This window comes from Salmo trutta, chromosome 7 (assembly GCF_901001165.1).
Source record: "Salmo trutta chromosome 7, fSalTru1.1, whole genome shotgun sequence".
Taxonomy (NCBI): Eukaryota; Metazoa; Chordata; class Actinopteri; order Salmoniformes; family Salmonidae; genus Salmo; species Salmo trutta.
Genome location: NC_042963.1, coordinates 392,073 through 409,752, shown reverse-complemented (window position 1 = coordinate 409,752; position 17,680 = coordinate 392,073). Strand labels below are relative to the sequence as shown.

The 17,680-nt window shown below is 42.7% G+C and overlaps 1 protein-coding gene across 2 annotated transcripts; it reads right to left on the bottom strand.

The window, feature by feature from the left end:
* Positions 1–11,545: 11,545 nt before the first annotated feature.
* LOC115196706 (uncharacterized) lies at positions 11,546–16,132 on the bottom strand. 2 transcript variants are annotated; one of them, XM_029757547.1, is made up of 4 exons: positions 15,977–16,132; positions 13,706–14,073; positions 13,357–13,603; positions 11,546–12,412 (listed from the first exon to the last, which is right to left on the bottom strand). In XM_029757547.1, exons 2-4 carry the CDS (start codon positions 13,994–13,996, stop codon positions 12,051–12,053), a joined length of 900 nt encoding a protein of 299 aa, XP_029613407.1. In that variant the 5' UTR covers positions 13,997–14,073; positions 15,977–16,132; the 3' UTR covers positions 11,546–12,050. The 2 variants fall into 2 exon arrangements, with proteins under 2 accessions (XP_029613407.1, XP_029613408.1); XM_029757548.1 differs by having other exon boundaries at positions 13,730–14,073.
* Between the last annotated feature and the right edge of the window lie 1,548 nt (positions 16,133–17,680).

Here is a 17,680-nt window from a genome sequence, read left to right as displayed (position 1 = left end):
TGTCTATCTCCTCATTTGAATTCCATGCTGTCACAATCACTAGCCCATTCAAGCTTAACATCCTTACCATTTATCGCCCTCCAGGTTCCCTTGGAGAGTTCATCAATGAGCTTGACGCCTTGATAAGTTCCTTTCCTGAAGATGGCTCACCCCTCACAGTTCTGGGTGACTTTAACCTCCCTACGTCTACCTTTGACTCATTTCTCTCTGCCTCCTTCTTTCCACTCCTCTCCTCTTTTGACCTCACCCTCTCACCGTCCTCCCCTACTCACAAGGCAGGGAATACACTTGACCTCATCTTCACTAGATGCTGTTCTTCTACTAATCTCACTGCAACTCCCCTCCAAGTCTCCGATCACTACCTTGTATCCTTTTCCCTCTCGCTCTCCTCCAACACCACTAACTCTGGCCCCTACTCAGATGGTATTGCGCCGTCGCAACCGTCGCTCTCTCTCTCCTGCTACTCTCTCCTCTTCCATCCTATCATCTCTTCCCTCTGCTCAAACCTTCTCCAACCAACCTCCTGATTCTGCCTCCTCAACCCTCCTCTCCTCCCTTTCTGCATCCTTCGAGTCTATGTCCCCTATCCTCCCGACCGGCTCGGTCCTCCCCTCCTGCTCCGTGGCTTGACGACTCATTGCGAGCTCACAGAACAGGGCTCCGGGCAGCCGAGCGGAAATGGAGGAAAACTAGCATCCCTGCGGACCTGGCATCTTTTCACTCCCTCCTCTCTACATTTTCCTCCTCTGTTTCTGCTGCTAAAGCCACTTTCTACCACTCTAACTTCCAAGCATCTGCCTCTAACCCTAGGAAGCTCTTTGCCACCTTCTCCTCCCTCCTGAATCCTCCTCCCCCCCTCCTCCTCCTCCCTCTCTGCGGATGACTTCGTCAACCATTTTGAAAAGAAGGTCGCCGACATCCGATCCTCGTTTGTTAAGTCAAACGACACCGCTGGTCCTGCTCACATTGCCCTACCCTATGCTTTGACCTCTTTCTCCCCTCTCTCTCCAGATGAAATATTGCATCTTGTGACGGCCGGCCGCCCAACAACCTGCCCGCTTGACCCTATCCCATCCTCTCTTCTCCAGACCATTTCCGGAGACCTTCTCCCATACCTCACCTCGCTCATCAACTCATCCTTGACCGCTGGCTACGTCCCTTCCGTCTTCAAGAGAGCGAGAGTTGCACCCCTTCTCAAAAAACCTACACTCGATCCCTCCGATGTCAACAACTACAGACCAGTATCCCTTCTTTCTTTTCTCTCCAAAACTCTTGAACGTGCCGTCCTTGGCCAGCTCTCCTGCTATCTCTCTCAGAATTACCTTCTCGATCCAAATCAGTCAGGTTTCAAGGCTGGTCATTCAACTGAGACTGCTCTTCTCTGTGTCACGGAGGCTCTCCGCACTGCTAAAGCTAACTCTCTCTCCTCTGCTCTCATCCTTCTAGACCTATCTGCTGCCTTTGATACTGTGAACAATCAGATCCTCCTCTCCACCCTCTCCGAGTTGGGTATCTCCGGCGCGGCTCACTCTTGGATTGCGTCCTACCTGACAGGTCGCTCCTACCAGGTGGCGTGGCAAGAATCCGTCTCCGCACCACGTGCTCTCACCACTGGTGTCCCCCGGGGCTCAGTTCTAGGCCCTCTCCTATTCTCGCTATACACCAAGTCACTTGGCTCTGTCATATCCTCACATGGTCTCTCCTATCATTGCTTCGCAGACAACACACAATTAATCTTCTCCTTTCCCCCTTCTGATAACCAGGTGGCGAATCGCATCTCTGCATGTCTGGCAGACATATCAGTGTGGATGACGGATCACCACCTCAAGCTGAACCTCGGCAAGACGGAGCTGCTCTTCCTCCCGGGGAAGGACCGCCCTTTCTATGATCTCCCCATCACGGTGGACAACTCCATTGTGTCCTCCTCCCAGAGTGCTAAGAGCCTCAGCGTGACCCTGGACAACACCCTGTCGTTCTCCTCTAACATCAAGGCGGTGACCCAATCCTGTAGGTTCATGCTATACAACAAGCGCAGAGTACGACCCTGCCTTACACAGGAAGCGGCGCAGGTCCTAATCCAGGCACTTGTCATCTCCCGTCTGGATTACTGCAACTCCCTGTTGGCGGGGCTCCCTGCATGTGCCATTAAACCCCTACAACTCATCCAGAACGCCGCAGCCCTTCTGGTGTTCAACCTTCCCAAGTTCTCTCACGTCACCCTGCTCCTCCGCACACTCCACTGGCTTCCAGTTGAAGCTCGCATCTGCTGCAAGACCATGGTGCTTGCCTACGGAGCTGTGAGGGGAACGGCACCTCCGTACCTTCAGGCTCTGATCAGGCCCTACACCCAAAAAAGGGCACTGCGTTCATCCACCTCTGGCCTGCTGGCCCCCCTACCTCTGCGGAAGCACAGTTGCCGCTCAGCCCAGTCAAAACTGTTCGCTGCTCTGGCACCCCAATGGTGGAACAAGCTCCCTCACGACACCAGGACAGCGGAGTCAATCACCACCTTCTGTAGACACCTGAAACCCCACCTCTTTAAGGAATACCTGGGATAGGATAAAGCAATCCTTCTGCCCCCCCCAAAAAAAATATATAGATGCACTATTGTAAAGTGGTTGTTCCACTGGATATCATAAGGTGAATGCACCAATTTGTAAGTCGCTCTGGATAAGAGCGTCTGCTAAATGACGTAAATGTAAATGTAACATTATTTTTATGAATTTATTCATACTATTTCATCCTTCCACAAGATAAAGTCCAGACACAAATCTAGGGTTGCTACCCAAGCCGGCTGGTTGTTCCTTCTATCAGTTTGGTTGCCAGAGACACGGCCCAGTCGTTCAGTCTTTTTGTCTGTATATATGGACGCGACCCAGTCGTTCGTACTAAATGTTCCATTGCCATACTGAGTGGCAACGTTCTTATCCATTGCTTGCTAGCTAGCCAACTACGGCTAACTTAGTCACGTCAAACAGTGCAGCCAGAACAACAGTAGCGGCATTTGCATAAGCTGTTTTCTAGTGACATTTATTTGGACACATCCATAACAATGAGCTAATGAGGCGCGATTTCACCTGGCATAGAAAATGTGCTCTCGTTGTTCAGAGGAGATAGCCAACAACACATCACATCTAACACAATCTTTTCAAACTGAAGCTGGAAAGACTGAAAACTAGCTACACTTAGTTTAGTTTGACCTTTTTTCTATTGAAATGACTTTGCATATATCCATAAAAATGATGCCAGCTGATTTATGATTTCGACCGGCTGAGAAACACTGCCTCCCGACATGTTCATTACTACGGGACAGCAGGAGATAGAATTTGAATATTGAAACAATGATACAAATGTCAGAGAGACATACAGCAAGGTTCATACAGTTAAAATAAATGTGAGATCATGTTTAGATACTTTTTATAGTGGAGATCAAGTTTATAAAGTGCCTGGCTGGATTGATGAGACAGTGGATTGCGCAGTCAGATGGAACAGAGTAAATAGGCATTTTAACATCGTAGACTTAGCTGTTCGTAACTTGTGGAATAGACACCGTCTGGAATGCGGTTTTAACCAATCAGCATTCAGGATTAAACAGTTAGATATGGCATCGACACCAGCAAGTCTTCTTATTCCGTATGGTAGTAGTGAGCCAACCAACTAGTCTGTGCATTACTGCAACTGTGCGTGTATCATGCAAAGCTACTAGGGCAGTGGTTCCCAACTCTGGTCCTTGAGTACCTTCTTCGATGGGGTTTAAAGGCGGTTGGCATCCAATGTTAATGGTGCATTACCGCCAACAACTGGACGGGGTATTGAATAAGAAACAAAATAAACATTCCAGGAAAGGGGGAAAAACATAATACAAAATAAAACGTCAACTAAAAAACATTAAAATAATTAAGAAGTATAATGATGTTTAAAAAAAATCACAGTCCACTCCAAAATACATCCCTACACAGGCTCAAGGGCCTGTGATGGGTATACATTCACCTACAGGATTTCTTGCACCGCCTCGGCTGTGAAATCACAAAAGACCCCAGAAAAACGTTCAGCGGCATTCAATGATTCCAATTTTCTTAGACTTCTCCACTTGTGCTGTACAGTTTATGACCATTACAATAAATAATACAAAGTCCACCTTTTTAACATGTAGCATTTCACTGTCCTTCGGTTGATGAGAAACCTTCACTGGTCTTGGTGGCTCCTCTACCGTTGCTTCTCCCCCGCTACCCGTTCCTTCCAAATCTTCTCACCGCCTCCAGATAGGAGACACGCTGGATACTCCTTACCCTTGCCACCTCATTCTCCTTCACCCTAACAGGGCACTCCAAGAATTCAGGCGCATGTTCACATCCACAGTTGCAGCATTTCCCTTCCTCTGGCATACAATATTCTTTCCTTCTGCACGCACGCACGCGCACACACACACACTTGACGAAATATTTTACATTCATGACACTGAAGGGGCTTGTGCACAGAAGCTCTTACAGGGTATGTCATGAATCCTAACTTTATATGAGAAGGGAGAGACTCATCAAAAAACAGTAGCATGGATGAAGTGAACTTCTTTTCTCCATCTACTGTTACCATGCAGGTCAATTGACGTGCACCAACCACTCCATCAATTCTTCAGTTAAATCCTCTGCCTTTATTTTTTGCACCACCCCAGAAATAACCCCCTTGATACGAAAATCCATGCAGGAAACATTCCACTCCGATATCTTTTTTAGTCTTAACACATGCTTCTTCTGCTCCGCAGACACACACAAAAAAAAAAAACTTGTGACTCTCATCGACTCAACACTTTCTTCCAACACATTCCATATTTTCCTGGAGATGTTAAACAGATTTCCCAAGTAGCATTCATCCAAAACCCTGACTCCGACCAAAATCGAGTCTATTGGTTTCCTATTTTCCCAACATAGCTTTACTTATCGTTTCCCTTTTTCTTCACCACTGTAACCCACTCACTCACTTTCTGTACTCTTAGCTTCACATGACTCACTAGCAGTTTCCGCCATCTTCCGTCCATGGAACTTTACCGCCACCTACTGCACGGAGAGCCCGTCTCGGTCCTTGAGTAACCCCAACAGTACACATTTTTATTGTAGCACCTGACAAGCACACCTGATTCAACTTGTCAATTAATCTTAAAACCATTAATGTGTTGAATCAGGTATGTTTGTCCAAAGCTGCCTACGGTCTTTACAATTACAACCACTTAAAAAAAGAAAATCAGCGCACTAGCGCGTGCACACTTGTGGAAAGACGTGCCCGCCTATGAATATCAAAGACCATCCAACTGGTTCGTTCTGCCACCTCCCCTATTTTGCACCATCTCGCCAAACAAACACATTTCCGCCAACAAAGAGTCCCACAAAATTCAACATTTCTGTTCTTTTAATCATGCTTTCCAAAAATAGAATGCATGACAATAGTTCTAATACAAGTGGTCACGGTGGACCTACAGTACTGGCGGATCATGAACATAAAGGTTTGGCTAAAACAAATTGACAGAATTGGATAAATCTTGGGGGGGAAAAAAACATGTAATTGTCCATTGTCAGCTTATCTTTCCAGTTTAAATCTAGTGTAAATATTAGAAAAATCAACTAATGGTAACATTGACAAATTCATCTCAATGAATTACTTATCCAGTTAAAGTAAAATGGCACATCTGTTGGAAAACATTGCATTGAAGAGTTGCAGTATGTCTTAACAAAATATTTATTTTTAAAGAACGGCGAAGACAATCAGAACTTCACTGCGATGTACACAGGAGAATACACACAGGGATGATAATAACAGAGTATTTATTATATACCTGTAGATTTAGGAGGTCCTAGAGCAGGGGTATTCAACCTGGGGTTCGAGGTAATGCAGGAGGACGGTGAAAATATATAAAAACAAGTGGATTTTTATATGAATATCGCTAGCAACAACAAATGTTTTTGAATGACATACCTACAGTAGAAAAGAGGAGAATATCTTCTAAAGGCTTCAACTCCTAATATTAAGCAAATTACACTCACTGGAGTATCATAGGCTTCAAAAAAAGCACCCGCGAATAGGCTACCAGTGAAGCAAGTGCTGCTGGTAAAGCTTTCTTGACTTGGGTATACATTTTTGTCAACACATTGCTAACCTTTGTTTAACCAGCTAAACAGCTGCTCTTAGTGAAAATGTGTTTGGAGTTAGCCTATTAGCTAGAAAGGTATGTTAGAGATTCACACACCTTCACAGGTCAAAATAAGGGAAGAAAAAAAACTATCTACCAAATCTATTCATTTTAAAATGTTGATAACTTCTCCTTGCCATTATCATTCACCTGATGATAACAAAAGATCCCACCTGGGTCACCGGTTTCCCTGGGCAAGAAAAGGTTGAAGACCCCTGTTCTAGTGTTCCTCATTTGATTGTCAAACAAGACTGCTACTTGATTGGTTAATATAGAAAGGTGGGTAAGACTGACGCCAAATCTAAATTACGTTTCTATATAAAAACAGGAGATTAATCATGTCTGGAAAATGTATCATAAACCACGTTTCCATTCATTTTTATGCGAGTAAAGTCATAATTTTAAGAGTATGCCAGCTGTGATGGAAACAACTTTATAAATGCCAACAGATAATGTTCGTTCGACACAGTAGGATCTTTTTGTGTTAGTAAAATTAAATCCAGGGAAAGGGGGATACCTAGTCAGTTGTACAACAATGCCTTCAACTGAAATGTGTCATACGCATTTAAAATTATGCAAGAAATGGCGGTGGAAAGTCCTTTATGCGCAAATATGTAAATAATAACCATCATATCGAAGTAAACTTGGAGTCACGCGATGATATGGTGTGTGGTCCTCCCACTACGACTCGGGAACCCATGCAGTTTATTAGGCTACTGATGAAATACGTTAAACTTCACAGGGTGGTGAAAGTGCACTGATCTTGATGCTCCTTTCAATACATAAAGGGTCATATTCTGGTGACATGATCGATGCTTAACTGCCTTTTGACATGACAAATAAAAATTATCGCTCTTATCCGTAATATTCATCATGTAGACCACACGTCAACCTCATTCCATGTAGGGCTGTATATCGGCGATTTTTCGCTCCTCCCTTGTACTTAATTCATCAATCAAGGTCACTGATCAGTAAGGAACTCCCCTCACCTGGTAGTCTAGGACTTAATTGAAAGGTGAAAAAAACAGACCCTGCATGGAATGAGTTTGACGCCCCTGATGTAGACTATACCCGCACAGCCTACCCACACTGCATCTGCGAGATGTTGGCTGGAGCGCACGTGCCAAGACGCACATTTTATATTTAATGCAGTTTGTGACAAAACTATCGGTAGAATTGACAATGCGATGGAAATATTGAACTTTAGGTTTTTATTCAGTACATGAAAACTTAAGAGAAAGGGTCAGTTTTGGGAAAACACCACTAGTGACAAAATATGCGGATTCTTGAGTATTCACATTTCCATCCAATTGGCGACAGATTGAAATCTAGATAGTGAAACAAAGCAATCTTGCATCTGTCTGATAATAGTCAGGCTTAACTATGGGATTTGTCAAGTAAGACGAAAACAAGTTGATAACTGCTTGATAAGGAACAACCGATTATTTTAAAATCATAGGCGTCAAACTCATTCCACGGAGGGCCAAGTGTCTGGGTTTTCGATCCTCCCTTGTACAGATGATTTCCTTACGAATCAGTGACTCTCCTCACCTGGTTGTCTAGGTCTTAATTGAAAATAAAATTTAAAAAACCAGCAGACAGTAGGCCCTCCATGGAATGAGTGCGACACCCCTGTTCTAAATGATCTTCAAAACAAGTCTGTATGCTCTGGGAAATATGTGTAAAGATACATTCTCTGAGAACCACCAGTGTAAGCGAATTGCATATCAGTCATTACGTTTATTTTTTCCTCTTCTGTCCCAGCATTCATGTTGCTTTTGTTACTAAGTGTTAGCAGTATTATGCTGGATATTAAAGTTTACACAAGGATGTGTTCTTAAGGCTTTATAAGGCTGGTTATCATAAGAGGACATATGTCATTAGTTACACCCAATTAATAGGTAATTGTTAGTACAATTATGGCATGTTCAGCTGAGAGACTGTCTGCCTAGATGTCCTTGAATCTCTTGGCAAACTGTGGAGGGGCTCTCACTGGGTGTGTTTGAGAAATTCCTCTTCATTAGTTACGTAACCAACAATACCACTCCGTATGCATATCTTTTACAAGAAACTTATAAGAACGTATAAATCCATTGAACAATTTTAATAAGATTACAACTTGTGTTAAATAATCTATGCAGTGTTTGTACGTCATAATAAAAACAGTAGTAATTTAACACACTTTGCACTGTCCACCTCAATTTCAAACTTTTATGAGCACAGCCAAACAGCAGAAGTGATGATTCAACTTCCGCTTTGCTTTCCTACTGCAGCGCGCCGGTGGCAAACTTGCCAGAGTAAATTGATATAGTATAAAAGTAAACAAGTATAAGTGTATTTTTATTTCATCCAAGTTCTCCAACGTTAGCTAGCTAGGCTAGTTCTGTTGTGATAACGTTAGTTGTGTCGCGTCAGCATTAAAGGCCATCCACCAAGCACCATAACTATAGGCTACATCTATAACTATAGGCTACATCTATAAAACATTTGAGCATCCACACTAGAGGAAAGATAATCGTTTTTCATTCTGCAGTCCTACATGTCAATCAACTGATCAATGCATCATACTGCACGCTGCCTATTAATGAAAGGTGTTAACAAAACCATTCATGGGGTCTCTAACGCACAGACACAGGTTCAGACCATTCAATGCCGGGTATGTTCATTGTCAGTGAAAACTGCAAATAATGCATCGGCGCAACAATGTTATAATAACCAGCCAAAAGTTAGCACACCAATGTACTTTGTCTCAACAATCCACAGGTACTGCAGGATTGTGTTCTAACTAGGCACCACACCTGACCAACTAAGCTAATTGATCAGTTCAATGATTGCCTAAAGTCAACATATCTGGTCTTCCAGGTCGGTTAAATCAAAAACATGAAGTGCCTGCGGCACCCAGGACCAGGGTTGTCTACTCCTGTTATAGCCGGTTGTGCATATTAGCTAGATATTAGGCCATTCATTAGCAAAATATTAGTGCTATAAGCTAAAGATTTACCAGTCAAAGTGCAAGAAAAAAAAAAGTTAACAGATTATGAAATTGAAGATCTGTACTGCATGTTCCTCCTGGCTGCGCTGTTGACCCCATGACACGCAAAGCTTACGTTTTTAGACAATATTATTCAACCTGGGCTACAACAGTGCAATGGGGATGTATTATTGTTACCAAGTGCGTACACAATTCTTGTCCATAGACTGTAATATGCAGTGATGTAGGCTAATTTGAATAACCTCTCAAATGTCCCGTTTTATTTAACGTCGAAATAACTGCATAGGCCAACAGCCTAGGCCTGACTATGCAACCATTTGGATCACTTTGGGTCTTTTCTCAACAGTTTAGAAGGTCCAGAAAGGTACATCATGAGTGGCCTGCTAATGTATTTTGTCAGGATGTAGCCCAGTGTTAAGATTGGCCAATTGGAAAATATGTGCTTCTCCTTTCCAACTCCCCACACGTTCTTAATGCTGTAGACTACTTTATATTCAGCAAGAGCAAGTGTGCATCTCTCATCCAATAGGCTATTAGTAGTCTATATACAGTTGAAGTCAGAAGTTTACATACACTTAGGTTGGAGTCATTAAAACTAATTTTCAACTACTCCACAAATTTCTTGTTAACAAACTATAGTCGGTTAGGACATCTACTTTGTGCATGACATGTCATTTTTCCAACATTTGTTTACAGAATCGTAATTCCAGTGGGTCAGAAGTTTACATACAAAGTTGACTGTGCCTTTAAACAGCTTGGAAAATTCCAGAAAATTATGACATGACTTTAGAAGCTTCTGATTGACTCAAATGATGTCAATTAGCCTATTGGAGGTGTACCTGTGGATGTATTTCAAGGCCTACCTTCATACTCAGTGCCTCTTTGCGTGACATGGGAGGAAAAAAAAAAAAAATCAAAAGAAAAATCAGCCAAGACCTCAGGATTTAAAAAAAAATTATAATAATAATAATAATAATAATAAGAGACATCCACAAGCCTGTATTTATCCTTGGGAGCAATTTCCAAATGCCTGAAGGTACCACGTTCATCTGTACAAAAAAAATAGTACGCAAGTATAAACACCATGGGACCACGCAGCCTTTATACCGCTCAGGAAGGAGACGCGTTCTGTCTCCTAGAGATGAACGTACTTTGGTGAGAAAAGTGCAAAGCAATCCCAGAACAACAACAAAGAAACTTGTGAAGATGCTGGAGGAAACAAGTACAAAAGTATCTATATCCACAGTGAAACAGGTCCTATATCAACATAACCTGAAAGGCCGCTCAGCAAGGAAGAAGCCACTGCTCCAAAACCACCATAAAAATGCCAGACTACAGTTTGCAACTGCACATGGGGACAAAGATTGTACTTTTTGGAGAAATGTTATCTGGTCTGATGAAACAAAAATAGAACTGTTTGGCCATAATGACCATCGTTATGTTTGGAGAAAAAAGGGAGGCTTGCAAGCCGAAGAACACCATCCCAACCGTGAAGCACGGGGGTGGCATCATCATGTTGTGGGGGTGCTTTGCTGCAGGAGGGACTGGTGCACTTCACAAAATAGATGGCATCATGAAGAAGGAAAATGATATGGCTATATTGAAGCAACATCTCAAGACATCAGTCAGGAAGTTAAAGCTTGGTCGCAAAGGGGTCTTCCAAATGGACAGTGACCCCAAGCATACTTCCAAAGTTGTGGCAAAATGGCTTAAGGACAACAAAGTCAAGGTATTGGAGTGGCCATTACAAAGCCCTGACCTCAATCCTATAGAAAATTTGTGGGCAGAACTGAAAAAGCATGTGCGAGCAAGGAGGCCTACAAACCTGACTCAGTTACACCAGCTCTGTCAGGAGGAATGGGCCAAAATTCACCCAATTCACTGTGGGAAGCTTGTGGAAGGCTAGCCGAAATGTTTGACCCAAGTTAAACAATTTGGAGGCAATGCTACCAAATACTAATTGAGTGTATGTAAACTTCTGACCCACTGGGAATGTGATGAAAGAAATAAAAGCTGAAATAAATCTATATTATTCTGACATTTCACATTCTTAAAATAAAGTGGTGGTCCTAACTGACCCAAGACAGGGAATTTTTACTTGTCAGGAATTGAGAAACTGAATTTAAATATATTTTGCTATGGTGTATGTTAACTTACAACTTCAACTGTAAGTGTCCAACAAGCTTTTGTAGTCTTGCTTTTCCTGGGACTCAAGATTTAACAGGAACAGCCATGGCAGCAGAGGGGCCAGGTGCGTAATTGCAAAACAGAACAAAGACAGACAGGCTTGGGATGTAGACTATAGCCTAAATTAGAAGCATATGCATATTAGCCCATAATTCATAAGCTCAATACTGCAGTGAATATCACGTAAATTTACACAACAAAATATTTATCAGATAACAAAATCATAGGTAGCCTACACTGTGTGTGCTCCCGAGGCTGAGCTGAGTGTGCTCCCTCCCAGTCCCCTGGTACCAGCTTGAAAAGCTACCCTATAGTTTCAGCTTCTTAGGGACAAGAAATGTAGCCTACAACACAATGTAATGAAGAATGTTATTGTTTTCAAGTGAGTACAAAACTCTAGTCTAGGCTGTAAACTGCAGTGAAAAGCCTGTCATTTGAATAACTGCTCAAAAGCCTGGTGTTTTGAATGCATATTCATTTCAAATTGATTGCATCTAGCCTGCCTGATTGGACAATCATTTGGATCAATTGTTTTTTTTTCCTCAAATGTTTAGCCTTCAAGGTCCAGGCACATTAGCAGGCCAGCAAAATGGGGTATTTTTTCAGGATTTACCAGCTAACAGAAACATGCTAATGCAGGGATCTCTAGTGGCACGCATACGAATTATGCAGCTGTGTGGGTCCTGCCTAGGGTCACATCTTGGCCTTGAGAGGGACCATACCGAGAGTCTTTAGGAAGGTCTCCAAGGTAGACAGGTACTCCTGGGGGTGTCGTCTCAGGTGGCCTGCATGTGTTGACTCCTCCCACTTCCTGTCTGTCACCTCCATCCCTCGTTTTCTCCAGTAGGCGATGATCTCCTCCATGCCCTCCGGGTCACACAGTGCGTCGTTCTTGCAGAAGAAGACGAGAGCGGGTGCGGTGACAGGGTTATTCCAGAAGACATCAATGCCGTTGTTGAAGTAGTCGACTGTGTGGTGTTTGAAGGCTCTGAAGTAGAGCATACTGGCCCATTTCACTTGGCTCTCCAGCCGGGGGAACAGGCTCTTACCTAGACCTGAAGAGATAATCAATGACAAAATGTAGTGAACAAGAAATATAAACTCGCAACACGTATAGTATTGGTCTTACGGTTCTGGAGCTGAAATAAAAGATCCCAGAATTTTTCCAAACGCACAAATAGCTTCTCTCAAATGATGTGCACAAATTTCTTTACATCCCTTTTAGTGAACATTTCTCATTTGCCAAGATAATCCATCCACCTGACAGGTGTGGCATATCAAGAAGCTGATTAAATAGAATGATCATTACACAGGTGCACCTTGTGCTGGGGACAAAAGGCCACTAAAATGTGCAGTTGTCACAACACAATGCCATAGATGTCTCAAGTTGAAGGAGTGTGCAATTGGCATGCTGACTCCAGGAATGTCCACCAGGGTTGTTGCCAGATAATTTAATGTTCATTTCTCTACCATAGCCATCTCCAATGTCGTTTTAGGGAATTTGGCAGTACATCCAACCGGCCTCATAAATCGCAGACCACGCATAACCACTCCAGCCCAGGACCTCCACATTCAGTTTCCATACCTGCGGGATCATCCGAGACCAGCCACCCGGACAGGTGATGAAACTGAGGAGTACTTCTGTCTGTAATTTATTACAGACAGAAGTACTCCTCAGTTTCATCACCTGTCCCTTTTGTGGGGAAAAACTCATTTGGATTGGCTGGGCCTTGCTCCCAAGAGGGTAGGCCTATGCCCGCCCAGTCATGTGAAATCCATAGACTTGGGCCTAATGAATTAATTTCAATTGTCTGATTTCCTTTTATGAACTAACTCAGTAAAATCATTGAAATTGTTGCATTTATATTTTTGTTCAGTATAAATGTCCTGAGGATAAAGAACAACATCAGCTCACTGGTTAGCCAGGCTATACTAGGCTGTCAGATGCGTTACACCTGGTCGGTATCCTCTCACGGTAACCCCTGTACCCCAGGCTCACCTGTAGCCATCCTCTCCAGCGAGCCCAGCACAAGGCTGTCATAGATGTGGCCTCTGATCCTCTGAGTGAAGCTGTAATACTTCTGTGTGTCGCGGGACACATGCACCAACAGCTGGGTGAAGGTGTACCCTCCTATGGAGAAGGCGTGCACGAGCAGGGGGCGTGACACAAAGCGGTCACTCTGCAGGAGATCTAGTACCCTTGCCCCGTAGTCCAGGCCCCAGCGAGGCCACAGGAACTGACTCACCTAGGGTAGAGGAGAGGCAATATGTGAGGTATTTTAGAGAGGAAGGAGACCATAGAGAGGAGCATTCTAAACAGAACTTTTAAATAATTACAGATTTTCCACCCATGAACGTTGTCCCTTCCTCACCGCACTCTCCACTATGAGCACGTCAAAGCCTGTACGGAAGTAGATCTCACAGTACTTGGCCAAAGCCTGAGGTCGCGACCCCAACCAGGGCAGCATCAGCAGCAGGGGCTTCGTTGGGGCAGAGGTAAGGGCTAGGGATGGAGAGGTACTGGCTGCATCGTTCAGGGCAGACAGAGGGCCAGGGGAGGGTTTAGGTGAGGCTGTGTCATTCAGGTACAAAGTGACGGTCTTGCTGATGCGGTGAACAGTGACCCTACGGGCTTGCATGGTGACAGCAGGGATTCAGAGTGCAGGGTTAGGGAGCCTGGAGGTGGTGCTGTAAGGCAACTGTTGAAGGCTTTGGTCTGAAAGGGGAAGAAAAATTTTGCAGACAGATTTGCTGTTTAAACATGCAACATTACAGATAGGGTGTGGAAGCATAAGGACCTCATCTTTCATGTCAGCGAGAATTAATATATATATATATATATATTCAATTGATACACACCTTTATGGGGTTAGGTTTCCCCACACTTCCATATTACAGCGGTTATTTACAGAAAACAAAACGGAAGACTGAGTGGACTAGCTCACTATGCTAATTAGCTATCTGCATCTCCGAACACGTGTGTAAATGGAAGACGGACGCCACAAACGTGTTGTCACTGAAAAATACTGTTGGCTGCAACGGCGTTAAAACAGTACTTACATTTGGGCAGTGGTGGAAAAGATGCCTTAATAGAAAATGACTCAAGTTAAAGTCACCCAGTAAAATACTACTTGAGTAAAACGCTTAAGTATATTTAAAACCAAATACTTTAAGTATCAAAAAGTCAATGGAATTGCTCAAATGTACTTAAGTATCAAAAGTAAAAGTATAAATCATTTCAAGTTCCTTATATTAAGCAAACTAGACGGCAAAATGTAATTTGTTTTAATGACAGATAAAGCATTTGTGTTTAGTGAGTCTGCCTGAGCAGAGGCAGTAGAGATGTTCTCGATAAGTGTGTGAATTGGACCATTTTTCTGTCAAAATGTACTTTTGGGTATCAGGGAAAATGTATGGAGAAAAAAGTACTTGATTTTCTTTAGGAATGTAGGTTAGTAAAAGTTGTCAAAAATAATAAAAGTAAAGTAAAGATACCCCAAAATCTACTTAGCATTACTTTATTTTTACACCACTGCATTTGGAAAATTATTTTGATGTGATATGAAAGAGGGATTTGTGTTTCTAGAACCGTACTGCAATTGAGAATCGATTCACGTTTAGATAGTCAAATGCACTGTTTTGTCTTCTAGAGCCAATTCGCCTTTAAACGGAATGTAATGTCCTTAGACTATAAGGAGCAACGTTAGGCTCCTTTAGTCCATTGGGATAGTCGTAGCCTACAACATTCTGCCTTCTTCCTAGTTCAGCCATTAGCCCTGCCCACCACTGACTCATGTGAACTACAATCCCGACGCTGTGTTTTAATGTTTAGAAACGTCAATAATAATCATTGCTTGTAATATGGCTTTCCAAACATATGGCCCTTATCTTTCAGCGAGAAAGAATCTTTCACATAAAAAAAAAATATATATACACACACTCACTGTACTGTAGCCGTTTTGCACAGATCCATATAGCCATTAGTCCCTCCAAAATTACACTTCCAGAGTTAGCTTACACACAGGTGTTCGGAGCATACTAGATAGCTAATTAACACACACACACAGGTGTTCGGAGCATACTAGATAGCTAATTAACACACACACACATTTTTTCCCTCATTGATATGAAAGAAACTCCGTATTCATCCAAAACCGTGAGGCAAAGGACGCGTGTTACTGTTCAGATTGAGCATCGGAGCTCATAACAGTCCAATGACTTGTGTCTGAGAGTCATTCAAGGGGAAATCGTACCCCTGACTTTCTCAATGACACAGTCATTATGTGCAAACACAACCAAAGGTTAGCTGCAAACTTGGTAGCCGATTTTATCATTTTAAAAAAGCTGGTAGCTGGCCAAATGAACGAAAATGGATCGTTCCATATTTTTAAAGGCATGTTAATGGTCTGTGTGGCCGAGATTAATTCAATAACTTAAAAAAATATACTTTAAATCGAATGATCAAGCGGTCAAAACTGGCAAAGCTAACTTTGGTCTAGTTATCTTACTATCGGTAGTTAGCGGGCTAGCTACCTATGTTGCAAAAGGCTATATATCATATATATTGACATCAACACTTAGGAATGTTACTAGCTAGCTATCATAAGACCTTTCCTTACCTGTGAAACCGTATTTTGTGCCAAAGTGCCCCGCCCCAACGTCCCCGAAGTACTCATCAGAGACCGTGGTACACATATGTCACAAACCCACACAAAAGGGGTTATTTATATATCTTAGACAACCCGGTGAAATCGTGCCTACATCCGAATGGGGGCGCTGATGGTTAGCTAATTTAAACAACGAGCTGGTGATGGGCATTCCGGCTCTTTTCAGTGAGCCGGCTTGTTCGGCTCAGCTCACCTAAAAGAGCCGGCTCTTTTGGCTCCCAAACGGCTCTTTAAAAACAATGTTTTGTATTTTTTCAAGTCAAACCGTTTGCGATAGTTTGACTATGATTGGTGTTAAAACATTTCTAATTAAATTATTAAATGAAATCATACTCTACCTTAACCACAATGTATTTTAAAATGCATTGGTTTGTTATGAAAAAGAATGCTATTTTAAACATTTGCATTTAAAATATAACTTTTTAATGTATATAAACAAAGTGCATATAAATGTAACAATTCAAAACTAATACAATCTGAACAACATAATAATAGAATATTGCTCCATATCAAAGAAAAATAAATTACAATGTGCAAAACTGCTGCATCCCACTTAAAACAGTAAACGTCCCTCTTTTCTCTCTCTTCTTTATTGCCATGTTATAACCAGCAGCACACAGCAATGCTGACCATATTTAGCTTTTCTGAGAGATTTGCATTCAGAAATGCAGCTGCCTCACTTTCGAGGGGCTGATGCGGTTTCTTCTCTCAGTAATTGTTTGTCCCGTTTTTGAGAAGACCTCTCAGAGGGAACGGATGTGGCCACCATGCAGAGTCTCCCTGTCATGACTTTAGTAAGCCGTGAGTAGACAGAGGCCTTGTTCTTTCACCAGCTCAGAGGATCTGCAGATCTTTGGAGGGGCTCCTCCAAATAGGATCGGACCTCCATTATGGCATCTGCTGAGGGGTTCCTTCATGCTGCATCCCCAGTTCCTCTCTCGTCAAACAGCATCATTCGTTATTTTAATTAGTTAATTCTATTCATTTAAATCTTTTGGTTATTCATATCTGAATTTTTTAAATATTTGTATAAATAGATTCGGCTCTTCTGATATGCGAGCCGGCTCTTCGCGAACGACCCATCACTACAACTAGCAACATAACCCATTATGCATGTCGTGGTTATATGAGCACTCCAATTTTTATCCAAACAAAGCCCCTTTTATTTGCCTTGAATTGTTCAATAAAACCTGGCTGGCGCGCGACCCACGTGACTACGTCAGGACACCTTCGAGAGCTGGTGTAATATGGAACGCCAAAAAAGATACACGTCAAATAACACAGCTCTATTATAGAATATTGTGTGTTCTGAATTTGTACGTGCAAACCAAGCGCCACCACTACTATCAGTAGTAGCACAGCCGGTGAAATCGTGCCCACATCAAAATGGAGGCGCTGATGGTTAGCGAATTTAAACAACGAGCTACATAACCCATTATGCATGCCGTGGTTATATGAGCACTCCAATTTTTATCCAAACAAAGCCCCTTTTATTTGCCTTGAATAGTTCAATTAAACCTGGCTGGTACGTGACCCAGGTGACTACGTCACACCTTCGAGAGCTGGTGTAATATGGAACGCCAAAAAAGATACACGTTAAATAACACAGCTCTATTATAGAATGTTGTGTGTTCTGAATTTGTACGTGCAAACCAT